This window comes from Dasypus novemcinctus, chromosome 24 (assembly GCF_030445035.2).
Source record: "Dasypus novemcinctus isolate mDasNov1 chromosome 24, mDasNov1.1.hap2, whole genome shotgun sequence".
Taxonomy (NCBI): Eukaryota; Metazoa; Chordata; class Mammalia; order Cingulata; family Dasypodidae; genus Dasypus; species Dasypus novemcinctus.
The window spans coordinates 45639323-45660847 of NC_080696.1; the positions used below are offsets into that span (position 1 = coordinate 45639323).

The window sequence follows — 21525 nt, forward strand, 5'->3', positions numbered from 1 at the left end:
GCACCACCCTCAGTTATTCTCTCTTCAGAGAGGTTAATACGCCTTAAAAATAACTGGCACAGCTTCATACCCACTATAATAGCTATTATAAAACAAAAACGGAAAAACCGAAAATAAATGTTGGTGAGGATGTGGTGAAATTGGCACTCTCCTGCATTGCTGGTTGGGAATGTAAAGAGGTATAGCAGTTGTGGAAAAACAGTTTGTCAGTTTCTCAAAAACTTAAACAGAAATATCATATGACCTCGCCATCCTACTCTTAGGAATATATCCCAAAGAATTGAAAACAGGGACTCAAACATGTGAATCCAGTGTTCACAGCAGCATTGTTCACAACAACTAAAAGGTGGAAGCGATTCAAGCATTCACTGACATAAATGGATAAATAAAATGTGGTATATACATGTAATATTATTCAGTCCTAAAAAGGAATGAAGTTCTGATACATGTGAAGATATGGATGAACCTTGGAAAAATTATGGTAAGTGAAATAAGCCAGACACAAAGTTCAAATATTATGTGATTCCACTTATTTGGAATGTCTAGAATAAGCACATTCATAGAGACAGAAAGTAAATTAGAGGTTATGAGGGGCTTGGGGGAGGTGGAATGGGAGTTACCTCTTTACAGATAAAGAGTTTCTGTTTGGGGTGATGACAAAGGTTTAGTAATGGAAGGTGGTGATTGTAGTGTGGCATTGTAAGAGTGATTAATACAAATCAATTGTACACTTACAAATGGTTAAAATAGCAAATTTTATCCTATATATGTTACCACAATTAAAATAAAAGGACCTGTAAGTGTGTCCTGTTTTTCCTGCTTACCTTTCTGATTCTGGATTTGTCATTACTTACCTAAGTGAGTCACCTACTCCTTTTATAAAAATTTTTAATTTTTCTTTTTAAAGAAGCTTTAGATTACATAAATGCTGCTTAAAAATTATAGGGGATTCCCATATGCCCCCCCCCACAGCCTCCCACACCAACAACATCCCTCATTAGTGTGGTGCATTTCCTGCAATTGATGAACACATACTGAAGCATTGCTACCAATGGTGGACTATAGTTTACATTATAGTTTACAATTTATCTCACACATTTTTGTAGGTTATGACAAAATCTGTAATGGCCTGTATCCATCATTGCAATGTAATATAGGACAATTTCAATGTCCCCAAAATGTCCCCATATTACACCTATTCTTCCTTTCCCTCCCCTTCGAGCCTCTGGTGACCACTGCCTTTATAACAATGATAACAGTTCTTCCATTGCTAGAATAATGATAAGTCTATAATAGAATAATAATAAGTCTACTGTAATCCATTGTTCATTCCCCAATCTTGAGGATTTGGGGATAGTGATGCACACCCTGTTTCTTTTAGCAAATTTTTTTATTGTCTTTTTTTAAAAGATACATAGATTATACAAAGTGTTACATTAAGAAATATAAGAGGTTCCCATATCCCCCACTCCCCACCCCCAGACTCCTCCCACGTCAACAACCTCTTTCATCAGTGTGGCACATTCATTGCATTTGGTAAATACATTTTGGAGCACTGCTACACAGCATGGATTATAGTTTACATTGTAGTTTACACTCTCCCCCCAGTCCATTCAGTGGGTTAGGGCAGGATAGATAATGTTCTGCATCTGTCCATGCAACATCATTCAGGACAACTCCAAGTCCTGAAAATGCCCCTACATCACACCTCTTCTTTCTTCTCCCTGCCTTAAGCAACTCCCGTGGCCACTGTCTCCACATCAATGACACAATTAAAATAATATTGTGGGAAACGGACTTTGGCCCAGTGGTTAGGGCGTCCGTCTACCACATGGGAGGTCCGCGGTTCAAACCCCGGGCCTCCTTGACCCGTGTGGAGCTGGCCATGCGCAGTGCTGATGCGCGCAAGGAGTGCCGTGCCACGCAAGGGTGTCCCCCGCGCCCTTGAGGAAAGCCGCCCAGCGTGAAAAGAAAGAGCAGCCTGCCCAGAAATGGCGCCGCCCACACTTCCCGTGCCGCTGACAACAACAGAAGCGGACAAAGAAACAAGACGCAGCAAATAGACACCAAGAACAGACAACCAGGGGAGGGGGGGAAATTAAATAAAAAAAATAAATAAATAAAATAAAATAAAATAAAATAAAATAATATTGTAATGATACAATAGCTCTGTAGTAGAATACCAGTAAATCTACTCTAATCCATATTTTATTTCTCCATCCTGTGGACCCTGGGATGGCGGTGTCTGCTCCACCTCTAAATCGAGAGGGGGCTTAGATACCATGAGGCAGATGGATGGAACTATCTTGCTTGCTGGTGCAGACACTCTTTGTTCCTTGGAATAGGTGTTGTCCATCATCATGTCCTTGTTAGTTATCCTGGGTGAGGCCAAAGAACTGGAAGGTAGGTGTTGCAACTCTGCTAAGATTCAGGGCTCAACTGACCCATGAATGGACCAAAGATTTAAGTCTCCGGGATATATAATTAACAAGTATAGTGCTAATTGTAGGTTCAAATAAAAAAGTCAGAAAAGCCATTTAGAGGGCAACTATAAATTAGTTGAACTCTGTTACCCTGGGAAGAGTAAATTCCACTGACAGGTGCTGAATTCCTGTGCCTGTCTACCCTGCTTATAGTGTCTAGATGTCTCTAGAGCCCTCATGAGCTCCACTGTTTGAGGCACCGTTTATGGTGGCAGCAGTCAATGAGAGCCTTTGAGATATGTACAAGTGTAACTATTGGAATGACCTCCTGACTCACTTTGAAATCCCTTAGCCAAAAAACTCTTTTGTGTTTAATATTTCCCCCTTTTGGTCAACACCTTTTTCCAGATGTAGTGCTAGTTGGTGCTTGGTAATAATCCCTTGGTGCCAGGGAGGCTCATCTCTGGGAGTCATGTACCATGCCAGGGGGAAGGTAATGCATTTATTTGCTGAGTTTGGCTTAGAGAGAGGCCACATTTGAGCAACAAGGAGGCTTTCAGAAAGTAACTCTTAAGCAATATATAATGCTAGACAAAGTTTCAATTTCACGAGAAACGTTTCATAAGTACAACCATCAGTAGTCTGCTTTCACTAGGCACTGCCCTTGTTCTCAGGGGATTATTGCTGTTCTATTAGAGAATGAAGTAGGACTCCCCAGGATGGGAATTCAATATTCTTTCAGTTATTGTGGGGGTCTATATCCACTGAGAAAATGCTCCATGAACACTTGAACATACTCATATGCCTTAGATGCATGCCCCAGGTGCACCCCTCCCCACGCATCCCCCCACCACTGCCACCCTGTACCAGTGATCCTCTCCTGCCTCAGTTGTGACGCTTCTGTGATCCAAAACTTCTTCCAAAAAGGAAGTCAACAAAATAACCAAATAAAATTAATAAGAAAATGAAATCATAGTTTTGAAAAACAAATAAAATAGTAAAAAATTTAAAGTTGAAAAAATATAAAATTTTTCTTAGACATTGTGTCTTTCATCACCGTAAGATCTGTTGTCTTGTAAGTACAGTAACAATTTCTTCTGACACCTACCTCTTTAAATCTTAGTGATTTCATCAGTAAAATGGGAGCTGAAAATACCTTCTTCAGAGGGACAATGGCAAATAGTCCATATGAAAATACTCAGGGTGTGATAGATAAGTGTTGAATCTGACTTAAAATGTTCCATTTTCATGCTTGCTTTAAAATGGCAAATTTACCTATTTTCTACATGTGCACAAATTGCTTTTCTTTTGCCTCATGAAGTATTGCTGCAAATTGATTGTCAGCTTCAGAATTGTTACCAATACTATGATTAAGGTGAAACTGACTAAATCATTATAAAAGAAGTCATCAATAACTAAAAATCACGTTACAAAGAATACCTTTTCAAACACAATCCAGGCATAAACAAGATTTGCAAGTTTTAGTCAATTTACTTCCAATAACACCAAATAAAAGTCACTTTTAAAAAAACTGGTATAGCAGAAGAATCAGGATCATCCTTGACAATTAAGGTTAGCTCTGACAGCTAAGAGATGCATGCAAATGGTGGTGCATGCAAATGGAGCACCCCAGTGGGGAAGAGGGTCACAGTGTACTCATCAGTGCATAGATGTTATGCCTGCTGGCCAGTCTACCTCACTCTAGACCAGGGGTGGGGTTCCTAGCTGTGGGCATCCCCGAGGGTCCTAGCTGAAGCCTCCTTGGGGGCAGGGACATTATCTGTTTTGGTCCCTGTTCTATCCCCTTCACCTCCAAAGGGGCCTGGAAGATGGTGAGGGCCTGGATTCACGCAAGGATGAGTTCTGTTAGGTCCTGCTACAAATGGGGAAACAGGCTCACAAAGACGGACTGGCCACATGGCCAGTGAATGATGAAGCTTGGAGAATGAGGTTCTCAACTCTGAGTCCACACATTCCTGTTTCCAAAGAGGGGTCTGAGCAGGAAAACAGAAACCACTTCAAGTATATATAGCAGAGGGAATTAAGGACAGAGGATTGATTACCCAGGTGATGGAAGAGTTGAGAAGTTGAACAGAGAAGAGAAAAGTAACTCAGAGATAAGCAAAAACAGGGAGACACAACCTCCCCTGGGGTTGGAGGGACAGAGGAGGAGGAGTGGTTACCAGAACGCAGCAGCTGGGGTCTCTTGGTAGAAAGTGGAGTCACAGTGGGCCTCTCTGATGGGAGCTGTAACTGGGGAGGAGAGTCCCTCGCTGCCAAAGAAGGCATCTGTGACCGAGGTAGACAGGGAGAAAGACCTGGGCTTCTCCCTTTCCCTCTCCCTCAAGTCTCCCACCAGTGCACCTCATTGGTCAAACCCAGCCAGAGGCACAGGAGACCAGCTGACAAGAGAACCTGGGAAATGTAACCTGAGGGCCCAGTCTCCTTGTAGAATAGAGCAGGAGAGGGCAAGGTCTGAGGTCAGGCAGGCCCAGGAGGGGCACAGGATACCACCTCATGGTCATTCATTTATTCATTCATTCATTCAAGAAATATCCATTGAGTATCTGCCACGAGTTACACACTAATATAGAAAACGTGGTAAATGGATGCCAGTTTTCTTGCTTATCATGGAGATTTTCGGTGGAAGCAACTGGAGGCAGTAGGTGGTAGGTAAAAATAATTCTTTTGGGAGGGCAGAGGAAAGTGGGAAGTGGGGAGGAGTTTGAAGTTAACCTTTATTGAATCCATGGAAGGTACCCATTCACATACACTACCTCACCCAGTCATCTATTCCTCAAAATCACTGTAGGGTATCATAATACTATCATAATTATGTGCTATTATTATTGTCATTTTGCAGACAAAGAACCTGGCACTCAGAGTTTCAGCAGGATTCCCAAGTTCCGCAGCCTCTGCCTCCTTCTGGTCGTGAGCCCTCGCTCATCCACACAGTGCACTGGCCAGGACTGCAAGCAGCTCATGGGCTCCACTCCTGCAGGCTGCGGGTGGCTGACCCCTGCTCCCATTGTCTTCTAGGCCCAGAGAGTGAGGCTTCCTGGGGAAAAGTCCAGCCAATAGGCTGGGAGTTTAGACAAGGCCCAGAGCTCACCCTGAGCCCAGGGATATTGCTACCAGCAGATACAGAAACCGAAAGCCTTAAAAAAACATGCAATTCATTCATTGGTCTAATGACTTATTGATTTAAAAATCTCCTTTATTTATTGAGTTATGTCTGGCCCCAGGATCTGTAACACTGGAGTGTTGAAAGGCTATTTTGCTTAATACAAAACAGAATTTTAAAATCTGAAAACAAAAATGAGGAAGAACAAGAAAAGAAGAAACATAGTTTGTTAAATATTCTTAAAGGCAAAAGATACCTCTGATCACAGTTGTTTGCCAATTATCTTCTCTTCATCCAATCATTAAGATCATATTTCCTGAGCACCTGTTATGTACCGCACTAGCTGAAGGACAAAGAAAGTGTTATCAACCGTGATACTTGTGATTAAGGAGTTTGTAAATTTAATAGGGAGAAAGATTATACACAGAAGTGGAACTTCAAGTTCTAGCAAGTTTTCAAATAGAGAGCTTTGTGAAGTGACATTTGAATGAGGAAGGAAAAGTAAGACTTGATCAGTAGACAGTGAAGAGTCTTTCCATCAGAGGGAACAGCAAGAGGGAAAGTAGAGAGCCTGGATAAGCAAGCACAATTTCCTGCCCTGTGGATCTAGAGTGAGGAGATTAGCCATGGGAGAGGAGATGGTGGAGGTAAATGGGGGTTTGGTTAGAGAAGGTTCCTACGCCATATTAAGGTACTTATTCCTGGGCTCTGCAAGGCATTCAAATGCAGTCTCTTTTCTGAGGGCTTTGCAAAGGTATTTTAGTATGAAATGACCAAGATCCATTCCCAAGTGAGCTAACCTTTTGTAAGTAGGATTCACTTTTTTTTTTTTCTGAAAGGAGGTACCAGGGATTGAACCTAGGACCTCATACCTTTTGAAGCTCAATGATTGAGCTACACCCACTCTGCAGGATTCACTTTTAAATAATTATGTGAGGTATAGATATCTGGGTCAGATCTGCAATCAAATTTCAGTTTCAGGAAGCAGACTTGGCCCAGTGGTTAGGGTGTCCATCTACCACATGGGAGGTCGCGGTTCAAACCCTGGGCCTCCTTGACCAGTGTGGAGCTGGCCCATGCGCAGTGCTGATGTGCACAAGGAGTGCCCTGCCATGCAGGGGTGTCCCTGTGCAGGGGAGCCCTACGCATAAGGAGTGTGCCCTGTAAGGAGAGCAGCCCAGCACGAAAGAAATTTCAGCCTGACCAGGAATGGCACCGTACACATGGAGAGCTGACAAAACAAGATGATGCAACAAAAAAACACAGATTCCTGTGCTGCTGACAACAACAGAAGTGGACAAAGAACATGCAGCAAATAGACACAGAGAACAGACAACTGGGGCGGGGGAAGGAGAGAGAAATAAATGAATAAATCTTAAAAAAAAAACAAATCTCAGTTTCATCATTTAGGAAATGAGTTCATCTCCCTTAGTTTTGGTTTCTTTGGCAAAATGAAGTCAATACTATATAATTCTCAGAATATTGGGAGGATTAAATGAGAAAATGCAGGTGCAAAAAGTGCAAAGATGGTGCCTGGTACACAGTAAGTGCATAATAAATGAGGCTCTGGGCTGGAGGTGAGGAAGACAGAGATGCTCAGAAACTTAGCATGTCCCATTTGTGCTTCTTCTTATAAAACCATTGGGCTGCATGGGCAAAGAGCTGTGTGTGTTCGCACAAGGACAGAATTCAGCTGAAGCTTCACCAGAAAGGCATTGCAAGGAGTAGCAGTGTCCTCATGGTTTATTTATTCCTTGTGGGAGATGATAATATTGTTCTGTGTCCCTTCTTCTTCTAACTTTATATAATTAGAAGGATAAAAAATTGTGTTTACCCACGCGCACATGGAGAAAGATGGGGTGGCGGGCGACGGGAGGGAGTTTATACGAGGTAATTTACAAGCAGCCCAGAACGTTCATTATGCTCTATCTACATTTTGTAAGCTTGAAAAACAGCTAATTTGGTGCTACTCATTTGATATTCAAGACCAGGAGGGGAGTTAAGCAGAGTCATCTGGAGGAGAAGCAAACTACAGTGGTGAGGTGAGAAGTGGTGCCAGGCTCGCTCCACCCAGCTCTGGGCTGAGGGGGCAGGTGGCTGAGAACTGGCTTGTGGGGAGGACAGGATTGGTGGCAGCAGGTAAAGGGGGAGACATAACAATGGGGACATGGAGGTCTAAGACCACGAAGCACAACTCTAGGGAACCAGAAAGACCGTCCCTCTGTTTGGATTCCATCCTCCTTGCTTTAGGACAAAGATCAGCCGTAGGTCAATGAATGACCTCTGTGGTGTAAATACTCCTATTGTGGCCGATTTCCCAGCCTGGCCTCAAGCAGCTCACAAGATTCCTACCAACTGGACAGTCTGCCCCGGCCAGCTGCTGTGAACCAGCTCCAGGACGCCACCGACCGCAGACCACACCCTGACCTCAGCCTGCAAATTCCCCAATGATTTGATGGTTTGGGACCCACTTCCCTCTCCAGCCACATGTGCCCATCCCCCAAACTGCTCCGATCACTGCGGCCTTCCTTCAGTTGCTCAAATGCGCTCTGCTGCCTCTGACCCAAGGCCTTTGCATGTGCAGAGGAACACCCCATTCTCGGCTCCTGTAGGCATGGCACCCACTCATACTTCCTTTCTCAGCCCCATGTCCTTTCCTTGGGAATCTTCCTGTGATTTCCCCACCCCAAAATCCTCAGAGCTCCTTGCACTCTTCTGAGCTCTTAGAAGAATTGTATTTCTGTGACTAACTAATCCCTGGTTGGTCGTTCCACTGTAAGGGAGGACACTCCCCAACCATGTGTGGTACAATGCAGGTGCCCAATAACTACCTGTTCAGTGCATCAATTCACTTTCATGGCTGAAGGGCCGAGAACCAGAAAGGGCCAGGCGCTTCCTTGCTCATGACCCTACGGTTGATTTCAGCCAGCTTGCATCTGGGACCCAGGGTTCTTTACTCTACACGAGACTGGCAGTGTTTGTCTGCATCCTGCACTCCAATCCCTCACCTCCCCACAGCTGGCCCCTCACTCCACCCACAGACCCAGCATGTCCTGTCCCAAGAGCAGCAGCCCATTATTGCCTTCAGCAGACGGGAGGCAGGGGATGGGGTGGACTCTGAAGGCAGAGCTGGGGCAAGTTACACTTACCTTCCTTGAGCCTTGACTTCCCCAATTACAACATCAAACTTTTATCTGCCTTTGCAGATTTGCTGCACAGATTAAAAGAGGTAAGATATGAAAGCACCTGGTACAGTGTAAGAAATCAACTAAATCTAGTTTTACTATTATTCTAGACATTGGTTTTTGAAGTGTGGTCCCTGGACTAGTAGCATCGGTAACATTTGGGAACTTGTTAGAAATGCAAATTCTTGGGGCCCAGCCCCTGTCTACCAAATTAGAAATACTGAGGTGGGGCCCAGCAACAGTGTGTTTTAACAAGCCCCCAGGTGATTCCAACATGCACTGCAGAACAAAGTCCAGTTAGTTAGCTTCCAGTGTCCTTGTTATTCACTTCACTTTGTCTTGGGAAAGGCTGGGCCATAAGACTAAAGTATCCCCTTACGCTGAATGGTGAGGTACAAGAATTTACGTGTATTGAGCCAGGAAAATGCACCAGGTACTATTCTGGAAGTCTTATGGGTACTATATTTGATTTTAGTTGTAATCCAGTGAAGTATATATCATCACCCCTTTTTTATGGATGAGAAGATCAAGGCTCCAAGAAGGTTAGTATCTCAGGAGAAGGTACAAAGTTAAATGTTTATTTACTGAGGGGTCCTTACCTGTGCCTGGAATCCCAAGATCTGTCGCCCCCACACCACACTCCTTCCACACCCGCCCACTCCAGCCCTGCCCCCCCCCACCTCCTCTGGCCCCAAGCTGGTTCTCATGCCCACCCTAGAGGAGTGGGCCTTAAGTTCTTCCTTTTGTGCAGTTCTAACTCAAAATAAAACACAAACTCCTCTTCCCTTCCTCTATCATCAAAGGTTACCCAATAAATCAGCCTTCTCAAGTCACATCCACTTAAAGAGAGAATCACTTTAGAGGGGTGGGGCTGGGGAGAGAATATCGTTTGGATATATGATGTTCTTTCTCTCTGTCTTCTGGGCATTGAAGAGTGTAAAGAAAAGATGCAATTTTTCAGAGAAAAGAGATTTGGCTCATTACAATGAATTGTGGAGCTGAAAAATCATTTCCTAGAAGTATTGGAAATGTTAATGCCATCATCTTGCAAAGAGCAGATAGGGAGGAGGCCGATAATTCCCCTGAGACTGCCTGGGTACCTCATTGAAGCTAAAGGTCCCTCATTTAATCTTGATTGAATCATCATTATCAGGAGAGAGGGTGGCCCGGGCATGAGCCAAGATGTTCCACATTCTGTGCACCTCCTTGCTCTGCCCAGCAACCAAATCTGGTTGACTTTGGGCAGCTCCTCTCTTACAGGGCCCTCGAGGAGCTGTACCAGTGGATGGAAGCTTTTGGGGGGCAAAGGGAAACAGAGGCTTAAGGCTAGAGGAGCAGAGCCCAGAGAGAGGCTGGAGGGATTGCAGCCCACTTGATGAAGGGATTGTTTTCTCTTCAGCAGACCTTCCAGCCAGGGCCTCCCTGGAGGCTCTTTCAGAAGGAAGGGAGAGAGGTTTCTTGGATTCCCTCAAAGGAAACCTGATACCAGGACTTGAAGGCAGGTATTTGATTTGGGGGGTGATACCAGGAAATGCCAGGAGAGGAATGGGAAAGAGAGAGAGAGAGAGAAATCCAGTAATGGTGTGCTGTCAAGCAAGTTGACACTGTGGGCCCTTGGGGCTTAATCCTGCTGGGAAACTCTGGAAGATAGAGCAGTCCAGGTTATTCCATCCAAGCGGGGTGGGAGCTGGGGTCTGGATGTTCCCGTGCCCATTGGTCACTGGTAGAGGGATGTTCCTGGGACTTTGAATTTTCTAGCACTTCTGGTCTGTCCTGCAAGCAAGCAGAGAGGGCTCCAGTGGCCAGGACAAGGCAGCAGGAAAGAGACATAGGGGTTGGCAGTGGGTTAGGGCCTGCACGCGTAGAAGTGGTGTGCATTGAGAGGATAAGGCAAGGCTCAAGGGGTGCCTGCAGCAGGAGAGGTTTGTAGGGCTTGGGCAGGGTCACCTTCAGAGACAGCAAAGGAGGATGGAGGCACTGAGGCAGGTCACTGAATAAGGCACCCACTTTCTCACCCCAATCTCTGTCTCTGGGGATCAACAGAAAAAGCTGCTGCAAGGAAGAGCCTCTGGGCTTGTTTCTGAGAAGAGAGATGAGTTCCTCCCTGGAGGTGGGGGTCCCTTTGGCACCCTGGACCCTGGCTTCTAGAAGAGAACAGTGTCTCTGAAGAACTCATCTGGTGCACAGTCTGTTCTGGGGTCCGGACCCTTAGCATGTTCAACGTGTCATCCTTCCCCCCTCGCCCCCCCCAATATCTGGGTGCAGAGAGGACTCCTTGGAAGGGAGCACATGACATTCTAGGAGACAAGAGACTGTGGCCCAGTCATGGCTGCCCTACAGACTTGTGGTGTGATGTGCGGACACTCTACCTCTCTGGACCATGTCTCCTTATCTGTGGACTCAAGGAGGTTATTACCTAAGTCTCACCTAGGTTTAAAAGTCTATGATTCCAGGGACCACACCGGATTCAGATTCAAAATTTCCTCATCTTAATTTGGCCTCTTTGCCCTGAGAGCTGCCCTGGAACCATAGTACAGATGCAGAAACTGGGTGTCAGAGAGATGAAGTGACCTTGCTAAAGGTCATGCAGAAGGTGGACAGCAGACTGGGATCAGAACCCATGCTTAACACTCCAATGCACCTGAGCCCCATGGCTCGTCCTAGACCAGGAGAAAAGTAGCCTCAGAAAATGTACTGGGCATCTTGTTTGCCTTCCAGACCCCCTCTTAGCTGGTCTCCACCTTGCTCTTTAAATCCAAGAGGGTGAACTCATCAGCATCACCTGGAAGACTTCTTTTATACTACAGATTTTCAATGCTGATTCAGTAGGACTGGGGTAGAGCCCAGGAATTAGCATGTCTAACAAGCTCCTAGGTGGTGCTGCTGTCCCTGGTTCAGGGACCACACTTGGGGAACCACTGGACTAAGTCATAGACTTGACCTCTGGCTTCTACTTGGATTCAAACAATGGGAAGCAGAGACAGCAGCCTGGATGGAGGGGTTCAACTCCCTCATCTCCCTCCACTGGGGCCACCACGCCTCTCACTAGCAGGCACCCCCCTTCCACAGTCGCTCTGCCTCTAGATTCTGGTAACCTCTCCCTAGCACATTCTCTGTGGCCTGATGGTAGAATTTAGTCCCCTGGGTACTGCACTATCCCTTGTAGTTTCCCTACACCAACCTTCATAAAGAATTTCTTGATTAAGCTCTTCTCAGTTTACCAATTTGAGGGAGCCACCTGTTTGCTTTTGGGATCCTGGCTGATCCCAGGTGGATAGCCTCTTTTCATGAAATTTGCAAAACCTGGGATCACTTCCTCTGCCTCAGTGTAATTTCCTTCGGGCAGTCCATGCAGCACCCTCTAGAACCTCCCATTTCAGGAATGCTTTGGTGTTCTTGAAATTTCCCAGTCACCAGCCTCTGCCTTCAAGCTGCTTGAAGGTAAAGAACTCTTTGTTCTTATTTTCCCCATTCCTTTCCTTCCCTTTCACTTCCTTTCCATGTCCACTCCCTGGAAAGGCACATTATGTCTCTATTTTGAAGTCGAAAGGGGTTATTTAGCCAAAGTTTTTCTTCCATTGTTTCATTTGTAGGCAGAGCCTTCCTGCCTACTCTCCCCCTTCAATCTTCTTTGTTCTCTGTAGCCTGGGCCTTTGTCCTCCACCCCAGCCTCTCTGCTCTGGGTTCCTTAAGATGCTAATCACACCTGCTTTCTTCTCGAGCCAAGAATGTTTCTATTTATCAACTTATAGCAGGCTTTGCCTTTGGGAGGGACACATACAAGGGCAGGAACACTTTTCATTCCTCGGGGCTGTTTCTCTTTTACCTTCCTCATTTCCGTTTCCAAGGCTTTTTTGTTTGTTTGCCTTTTGGTCCCCTTTTGTGCCTTGCACTGCTTCCTGACACACTGCTTTTCTTGGCACTATCTCCTTTCAGTCTCAGTGCAGACTCGTTCAGCCTCAATTTGTTGTGGAACTATTGACCCTTAAATTAGAAAGGAGGTGGGGGGGTATTTAAAGCCATCTGGGGAAAGCAGACTAGGCCCAGTGGTTAGGGCGTCCGTCTACCACATGGGAGGTTCACCGTTCAAACCCCGGGCCTCCTTGACCCGTGTGGCGCTGGCCCATGCGCAGTGCTGATGCGCTCAAGGAGTGCCCTGCCACGCATGGGTGTCCCCTGCATAGGGGAACCCCATGTGCAAGGAGTGCACCCCATAAGGAGAGCCACCCAGCGTGAAAGAAATTTCAGCCCACCTGGGAATGGTGCCACACACACGGAGAGATGACACAACAAGATGACACACAAAAAGAAACACATATTCCCGTGCCACTGACAACAACAGAAGCAGACAAAGAAGACGCAGCAAATAGACACAGAGAACAGACAACTGGGGGGGGGGTAGAAATAAATAAAAATAAATCTTTAAAAAAAAAAAACCCATCTGGGTGGTATCATTGTATTTGAATCCCCTCTGTCTTCCTTTGGGTTCCCCCAGAAGTAGATGTAGAGATTCCAGTGCAAGCAGTTTCTATGGGAGGGCAGGATGGAGAAGGGGAGAAGGCAGCAGCCAATAAAGGGTGAGTTGCCCAGGAGGGTGATGGGATCCTAATCCCCATGGGTGAGGCTCACAGACACTGGGAAGGGGAGCAAGCTGGGGCATCCAATGGCTGAGGGCTTCTGCTGGGGTGTCATTTCCTCAGCCTTCCTCAGCTTCCTTGGGCGGGGTAGGGCATCCTTCCCCAGCTTTGGAGAAAATTCTCAGGCAAAGAGAAGCAGACAGGGCGGGACTAGGGTGAGGCAAGTGAGGTGCCTTGGGTCCAACAGTTAAGGAGGCACTGCCTCTCAGGGTCCTGCAAGTGCAGTCAGCCCAAGAGCGGTTGCCACCTTAAACACCTCGCCCTAATGCTGGCCCTGGATGGCACACTGTCTCCTGGGTGTTGCCGCACCAGGAAGTGGTGAGGCCAAGGCACCTTCTCCACCCCCAGTCATGGAGTTCTAATCCTCCTCATTACTTTTCCTTGCTTCCTGGAATTCTACCTTCTCTGAAGCAGCTCTAAAAAGGAATAGACTGTTCTTCTCTTCTTCCTGTGTTCCCTGTCTCTGCTCTCTTCATTCACATTTAATCTAGTCTTTCTTACTAGACTATTGTCATTCCAAATGTCATTTTGACCCATCCTTTCTAAGTGTTCCATTTCTTACTCGGGAAGCCAGAATGTAGAGACCTTCAGGGCCTTGCGGAGAGGAAAGGACGGGGCTTTTCCACAATCAGTTTAGATTTACTGAGCGCCAACCACATGCCAGGTGTGGGGAAACAGAAGTGAAATGCAGTCATGGTCCGGTTGTCACAGAGCATCCATCCTAGGGCAGGAGTCAAATGTCAAGAGATAGTCACCCAAATGCCTCTCAAATCACAGTGATGAGAAGGGCTAAGGAGAAGGCGTAGCTTGTGGTCTAGGAGTGAACAGTGGAGTTTGAAGGGTCAGAGGAGTTTCCTGAGGAAGGGATGACTGAGCTGAGATCTGAAGAATAGGTAGACCTATAGGGCAAAGAGGCAAGCGGGGCACTTTGATGCAAGGAATGTGCAAAGACCCTGTGGCATGGGAGAGTGTGTAAAGCACAGAGGACTGAATGAGAGCCAGAGTGGCTTAATTGAGGAGACTGCCAGTTAACCAGGGCACCGTGTGAAATAAACCTGGACAGGTGGCTGAGGGCCTTTGAATAAGTAGATAAGGAGTGCCCTAGAGCAAAAGGAAGCCATTTGAAGGTTTTCAGTAGGAACATAACATGATCCAATTCACATTTTGAAGCAGTCCTTCTGGCTTATTGGGAATCAGATAGATTAAAAGTTTGGGACCAGATTAGACATAGAGCAACCAGGAAGAGTCCAGGTGAGACTGGATGGCTTGGGGGAGAGAGCTTGCAGAGATGAAGGTGGGCAGCGGGAGGCCTGGAGAGAGATGTGGCTTGGCACTGACCCTTGGCCCCCAATAGGCTTTGGCCCTGATACCTAGTCCAGCCCAGGTATACCTGTCTCAGGGATACAGAACCTCTTTACTGTGCTCTAGGTGTTTTTTTCTTCTTATCTTTACAACCTCCCTTTGACAAAGACATGGTTCTGCCCATTTTACAGAGAGCAGACTAAGGCTTAGGGCAATTGCCCAAGGCCACACAGCCTACAATTTAGTGGATGCTGTCTAAACTCATATTTTGACAGGGAGAATGAACAAATGACAGATCTTTTAGGGCACAGTGTGCAGAGTGTCGGTCAGAGCAAGCAGCCACCTATGGCCAGAGCAAGGCATCCTTGAGAGCAGGGACTGCCATCTCTCCACTGCCCTGCCCAGGGCCTGGCTCAGAGGAGGCCCATGCATCATGGGTCTTAATAAATGTTTGCTGAACATCTCTTCTGATGCTTCATTTGCAAGCAATCTTGCTGTCTGCATTACTATCTTCCCAGAGACAAATTATGTGTTTTCTGATTAGTTCCACCATTCATAGCTCATTCCTAAATCTGCACAGGAAACAGCTAAGCTAAAACTTCTGTCTCTTTCTTCCTTTCCAAGCTGTCTCTATCTTACTCTTTCTTCCTCTAAGTTTTTTTCCTTAGGCAATGTCTAGACATTTAAAACAAAACAAAACACTGAATTGTGGTAGAGATAATTTGCCATTCAGGATCCCCCCGCCTCCACCCTCCACATTTTTTTTTTTTAGCTGAACTGGGTTATCCTGAGAGATGAGCCCAAGGACTCCAACCCACCCAGTTGATGTGTTGTCAAAAGGTCCAGGTTGGCTACACTAAGACTGTGGTGGCTGCCGTGGACTCCAGTTCTACTAATAATATGTGCTCAGCATTTTGGATGAGATGGCTTTGTCTTCTCCCTAGGCTGATTGGAAGCCTGCACATACCAACATCTGATGCACATGTACATGAGGATGAAGGCTGTCACGAGCGTCTCTCTTCCTCTCCTCCCAGAAATGAACACCATGCACAAGGCACGCAGGTACTGTCCCTGCCTAGTTCAGGCCTCATCATCTCTTGCTGGGACAGTTGCAGGAAAATCGCGACCAGTCCTCTTGCCTCCGGCCTCTCGCCATTGAATCTGCCCTCCATATTAGCCATCCTAGTGTTTGCTCTAAAATGGACATCTGATCATGTCTCCCGCCCTGGCTTGTTCTACGCCCCTGCATGGGTATACAATGGATACTAGAAAATAAGGTGGAAAGATACATCCATCCTGCACATCAGGGACTCCAAAGTAACTCCATGGCTAAGAGTAATGTTCTGCCAGGTACTGTGATAAGGACTTTATCTATCTTTTTACAGCTAGTCTCACTCCATTATTGTCACCATTTAAAATATGAGGGAACTGAAGCTTAGAGAGGTCAGGTAACTTGTGCAGGGTCCCACAGCTGGGATAGGATAGAGAACTAACAGTCTGAGCACTTAAAGGCTCTAACCTTCACACAGCACTGCCTTCAGAAATCATCCATTGGGAGTATCCACAGGAATAGTAAAGATCATTCTCAGCACAAGAACATGCCAACAAAGGCCCCAGAGCCTGCTCCGTCGGCTGTGGGGTCTGGCAGAAGTCACATTGCCTTACACCTTGTCTCTTGTATGAACAGTTTAGCTTTGAGCTCCTTTGAACCCCAGAGCTGGCCACCTTGTCCCCCAACCCTCGGGTTTATGCCAGGGTTTCTGGCTCATTCTGAGCATCATCCTTGCCCAGGACTCCACTTTCTTGGTGGACCATTCTTCTTCCTAGGTCTGCTTGACTCCCTCCCTCATGGGCTGGACCTTGTTTCCTGCCCCAAGTTCCTGCCAAGGTACTTCTCTGAATCAGAGGTTCTGTTTCTATCTATCTGTTCATCTGTAGGGTCTTCTCTATGGGTGCCAGTTTTTTTTGCTGGACATCCTTCCCTACCTGAGGAATTCTTGAGCTAGTAATGACAGGTTCTCCCCCAGAGGCTTCATGGCTCTACTCTGCCTGGACCCAGCTCCCTAACTGCCCCTTCTGGCTAAGATCAGCCATGCTCTGCCATGCAGCCAGGTATGAGGAGAGGTTGAAATAAAGCTCCCAGCTAGCCACGTGGACACAAAGTTGGAAATATCAAGGAATAGTAATAGCTTCTTCCCCCCCATGTTCCCAAAGTCTGCATTCCAGGGTCTCCCAGAAGGGCACCTACAGGATATGATGTTCCCGTATCGATTCTTATTGCGATTTTCATCTTCCTTGGCAGTGTCCCATGAAGCCGTCTGTCCCTCCGGTAAAGCCTGGAAAGCAAGGACAGAAGTGATTAGTTGTGACCTGAGACAAGAGCTTTATAGAGGGGTGGAGAAGCCAATGAGAGAAATGAGACTTATTATTATGGGACACTTGGTATAAAGGTTTGTGTATCCCTGGTTGGGCCTGGGGAGAACATAGACTTAGCTCTTCCAGGGACTTACTCACTTGTTTATTGATTCAAATGTTATTGATGTACTGGGTGTCATGAGATCACAATCTGGTCCAGTAGGGGAGTCATTCATTCATTTATTCCACAGATATTTAGTGAGCCCCAAATATGTGCTAGGCACTGCTCTAGGTACTAGGGATACAGAGGACAAGAGAGACAACATCCCATTGAGTTTCAAGTTGACTAGAAGATGCAACAAATAAATATATATCTGTTTAGGTAGTGAGAAATGCTATGAAGAAAATAAAGCAGGTTAAAGGGATGATGATGGAGGATGAAAATTATTTCAGGTTATATGGTCTGGAAGGACTTCTCTGAGAAGGTAACACTTAGATGAATCCCTGAATGATGAGAAAGAGCAGTTGTGCTAAAAAAAAAAAAGTAGGAAGTGCTCTCTAGGCAAAGGGGACAGCAGGTACAAAGGCCATTGGGCAGGAACCAAGTGATCCTACTCAAAGACTAGGGTGAAGCAGGGGGAGAGAGGTGATGGAAACATCTGGAGAGACTGGGAGAAGCCAGACACCATAAGGCCTTGTGATCATTGGTAATGAGTTGAGTATTACTCTACGTGTGATAGGAAACTGTTGGAAGGTTTTGAGCAAGAGAGTCATTTGATCTTAATTTTTTTCCCCAAAGATCAATGCATATATAGAGCACATGCCTTGAAAGAGTCAGGAAGAAAGCAGGGAGACTAGTTAGGAAGATGTTGCAATAAAGTAGGTTAGTGATGATGTTCCTGGGGACCTTTGGACCAGGGTGGTGGCAGTGTTGGTGGTAAGTGATTATTTCAGGATGCTCAGTTGAATATTGCCTTGGTTTGGTGTCCCCCAGAAGACTCAGAGATAATACTTGAGGAAGAGTAGTTATTTTAGAGGTAATTCCAAGGAACATGGGTAGGAGAAATGAGACAATCAAGAGAACAGAGACAAGCTGGAGTACATTAATAAGCAACTGGGGCTCAAACCTATGGACACATGTCATGTGTCATAGTTGTCCTACCAGAGGGTAAGGGAGCTGGGGTATCCAATCAGAGATACCCTTTGGTCAGAGTTTGAGGGCAACTCTGCAGGCAGAGTGCATCTTTTTTTGCCTTGAGGAAGTCCTCAGGCAAAAAGTCATAGGAAGAAGTCACTGGGTGAGATGTAGTCAGGGCTCTGATGCCAGGATCCTTAGTTTAAAGAGCTGAGTGGAGAGCAATGTCCTTTACTGAGAAGGAGAAGCCTGGGGAAGAAAGGAACTGGGGAGACAGGGATTAAGTGCCATGTTCTGAATATATAAAGTTCTTAGAACAGTGCCTGGTGTTTCTGAGTACTCTGTGCTTCTTAGTGTTCAAAATAATGATCCTTTTTGTAACCATCATAATAGCAGCTAAGTTTGAGGTGCCTTCAAGCTGAGATGTTGAGGTGGGGCCAGAGTTTAGAGGGGCAAGGAAATGGGAGTCGGCAGTTTAAGAGGATGGCAGCCAAAGAAAAGAAAAATAAACAAAGGTATGGAATGATTTAAGGAGCTGTGAGTTAAGTGTTATGCAACACAGGAGAGGGTGCAGTCAGGGACCTCACAGAGTATGAGGATCAGCATTTGAGTAGTGAGAACGGCATTAGAAAAGCAGCAAAAACCTGACATATCAGACCACATTTGATTACTCTCTCTGCTCTGCCTCTGGCATAGCAGACAGAATGCCCAGCACCCTGCCCTTGCTCTGCTTCTAAGATTGGATTTGCAAGATCTTTTGCCTACACAGCTCCCCATCAGCAGCCGTGCAGGAGAGAGGAGCTTCCCCTCATCTGAATCCACCAGGCCTGCCTCTGCTCATCTACTCCTTACTGGGTTCCTCCTAAGCCAGGAAAGGTCTGTACCTGGTCGGTAGAAACGAAGCCATTCAGCGGGCCATGGTTTACTGGCAGGCAGGACTGCCATCTACTAAAAGGCCAGTGCCCATACCTGGTGCCCTCTTTTTTGCTTCCCATCTCCCATGTGTTAAGCGTACCTGGGGGGATAGTCTTTTAGAGCTGGGGTCAGCAAACTCTTTGTGAAGGGCCAGATAGTAAATAATTTAGGCTTTGTGGTTTGCAATTACTCAACTCCGCTGTAATATAAAAGCAGCACAGGCATATGTAACCAAATGGGTGTGACTTTGTGCCAATAAAACTTTATTTACAAAAGCAGGTGGTAGGCTGGAGTTAGCCTACAGCTGCAGTTTGCCAAGCTTTGTTCTAAAAGCACGGCCAAATTCTCATCAATCAATGGTGGGATAGATAGCCTTGGTGCCGTTCTGCTGACCTAGCCATTCCAGATTCTTTGGAGAGGGGACGGGAGGTCCTTGCTTAGGTGTCCTGGGCTAAAGCATGTTCTCCTACTTAGCTTTTTCCAGGGTTTTAGATAGGGATTGCAAGGTGCTATTAATCAGAATTTTGTTCTCTACTATATCCTTAGACAGGCATCCTGGTGCAGATAGGCTTTGGGCACCAATCTCTGCCCTAAATCTGGGTATGGTCAAGGTGCTATGGAGACAGGAAAGTGCTCATTTAGGAAATACAGGGCTTGTTGCTCCTTCCTCTCCTCCTCCTCCTCCAGCTGCTCCTCCTGCAAATAAATGTCTACCACCCTGCAAATCTCTCTTGCCACCAGCTTAGGCCATCTATAGGTCACAACCAGTTCTTGCTTCTTCATGTAATCATTAGAACTCAGATTCCAGCCCCTGCCTCATCCTCCCATGCCAGGCAGGTAGCTCCAGCTCTCTAAGGCAGCTTGCCAGGTTTATATATCCCTGACCCTCAGGGTGGGCAGAAGAGGCTCACCTCAGTGAGAGCAGTGAACCTCTCCGCGTTCAAGCTGGGGGTGTACTTTCCACTCAAATCCCCTCTGTGATAAAAGCCAACTGCTCGTCCAAACATAATCCCCGAAAGAAACGTGAAGTCAGGATGGGAATATTCTGTGTGTTTTCACATTATTTTTTAAAAAAAATCTTTTGAGTACCTGCTATACACCTGGATTTGGGTTACAGTTACCTTAAGGTTTTCTTTACCGTAGCACATTAGAATCCCCTGGGTGATGGGAGGGGAGTGGCTTTAAAACTCCCAAAGCCAAGGCCACACCCTAGACCAAATAAATCAGAATCCGTGGAGGTGGGACACAGGCATCAGTGTTTTTTAAAATCTCCCCAAATAATTCTAATGTGCAGCCATGATTCTTGCAAAATAATGAATTTACCTGGAGAAATATTTTCCCACAATTCTCACTGGTCTCTCTTTGTTTTGGTTTTGTCCCACCCCCCAATCAGAGAGATCTTTGAGGATTAAGGATATTAGAGAGATCTTAGAGGGCAAGGATCTCAGAGAGATCAGAGAGATCTTTCTAGAATGTGAGTAGGACCCCATTACCCTAGCCATTGTCTTCAGGATGAATTCCAAACATTTTAATGCAAGGTCCTTCATGATTTTGCCCCCAATGCCCCTAAAACCCCAATCCTTGCCCTTACATATGCATTTCAATTATAAGAAATTAAATGCAGTGTGCCCCAGACAATGTGAGGTGTTTCAGACTTCTGAGACTTTACATGTACTGATCCCTTTGCCTGAAATTCTCTTCTGCCTGTCTGCGTGGAAAACTTCTGTTCATCTTGAAAACCCAGTCCCAGGATAATTTTCTTTGTGAAACCTTCCATGCTCACCAGCCCACTGCATCATCAGTGAGAGCCAGTCACTTCCTCTATTATTACATGGGCTTCTTGACATCTAATAATTTGAACTTGGTCATGGGTTCCTCGAGGGAAAGGGTAGCATCTTATTCATGTTTGTGCTTCCAGAACCCAATAATGGATTTGCATTTCCTATGTGCTTGAATCACCCCCTTTGGATGAACAAGTGAAATAATTAGTGAATGAGGCAGCTTCTGTGCATACAGAAGGCAAAGATCCTGAAGTCTCACAGGTGAAAGTGACCTTGAAAAGCACCTAGTCCCCTCCTCTCTTCCACCATGGCCTTCCAGGCAGCTGATCAGCTGATCTGTAGCATCTATCACTTGAATACTCTCAGTGATGGAGAGCTCCCTACACAGCTTCCTGCCTCACTTTTGGACAGACCCACTGAACAATTTTTTCTTTACTCTGCTTCCCCATACTTGGCCTTCACGCTGCCCCACGGAGCCCCACAGACTATGTGCCTTCTGTCCTGTGACACTGCAGAGATTTGACAAAGGTCCCTGTAGTCTTTAAATGGCACCGTTGGGGGTCCTCTAAACATGCCCTTCAGGATGCACTCTCCAGGCGGATCTCTCTCGCAAATTCCCAGCCAAACAAAACGGGCTCATTGTGACCAAGCCAGAGGCATTTCTCTCT

The 21525-nt window shown here is 46.1% G+C and overlaps 1 protein-coding gene across 2 annotated transcripts in view; it reads right to left on the bottom strand.

Moving 5' to 3' along the window:
* PTPRT (protein tyrosine phosphatase receptor type T) overlaps positions 1-21525 on the bottom strand; it is a 1175887-nt gene that overhangs the window by 50995 nt on the left and 1103367 nt on the right. For both annotated transcript variants that reach the window (XM_058287117.2, XM_071211722.1), the window contains exon 18: positions 16920-17007. In XM_058287117.2, coding sequence (XP_058143100.2) covers positions 16920-17007 — 88 coding nt within the window. The remainder of the gene's footprint in view (positions 1-16919; positions 17008-21525) is intronic.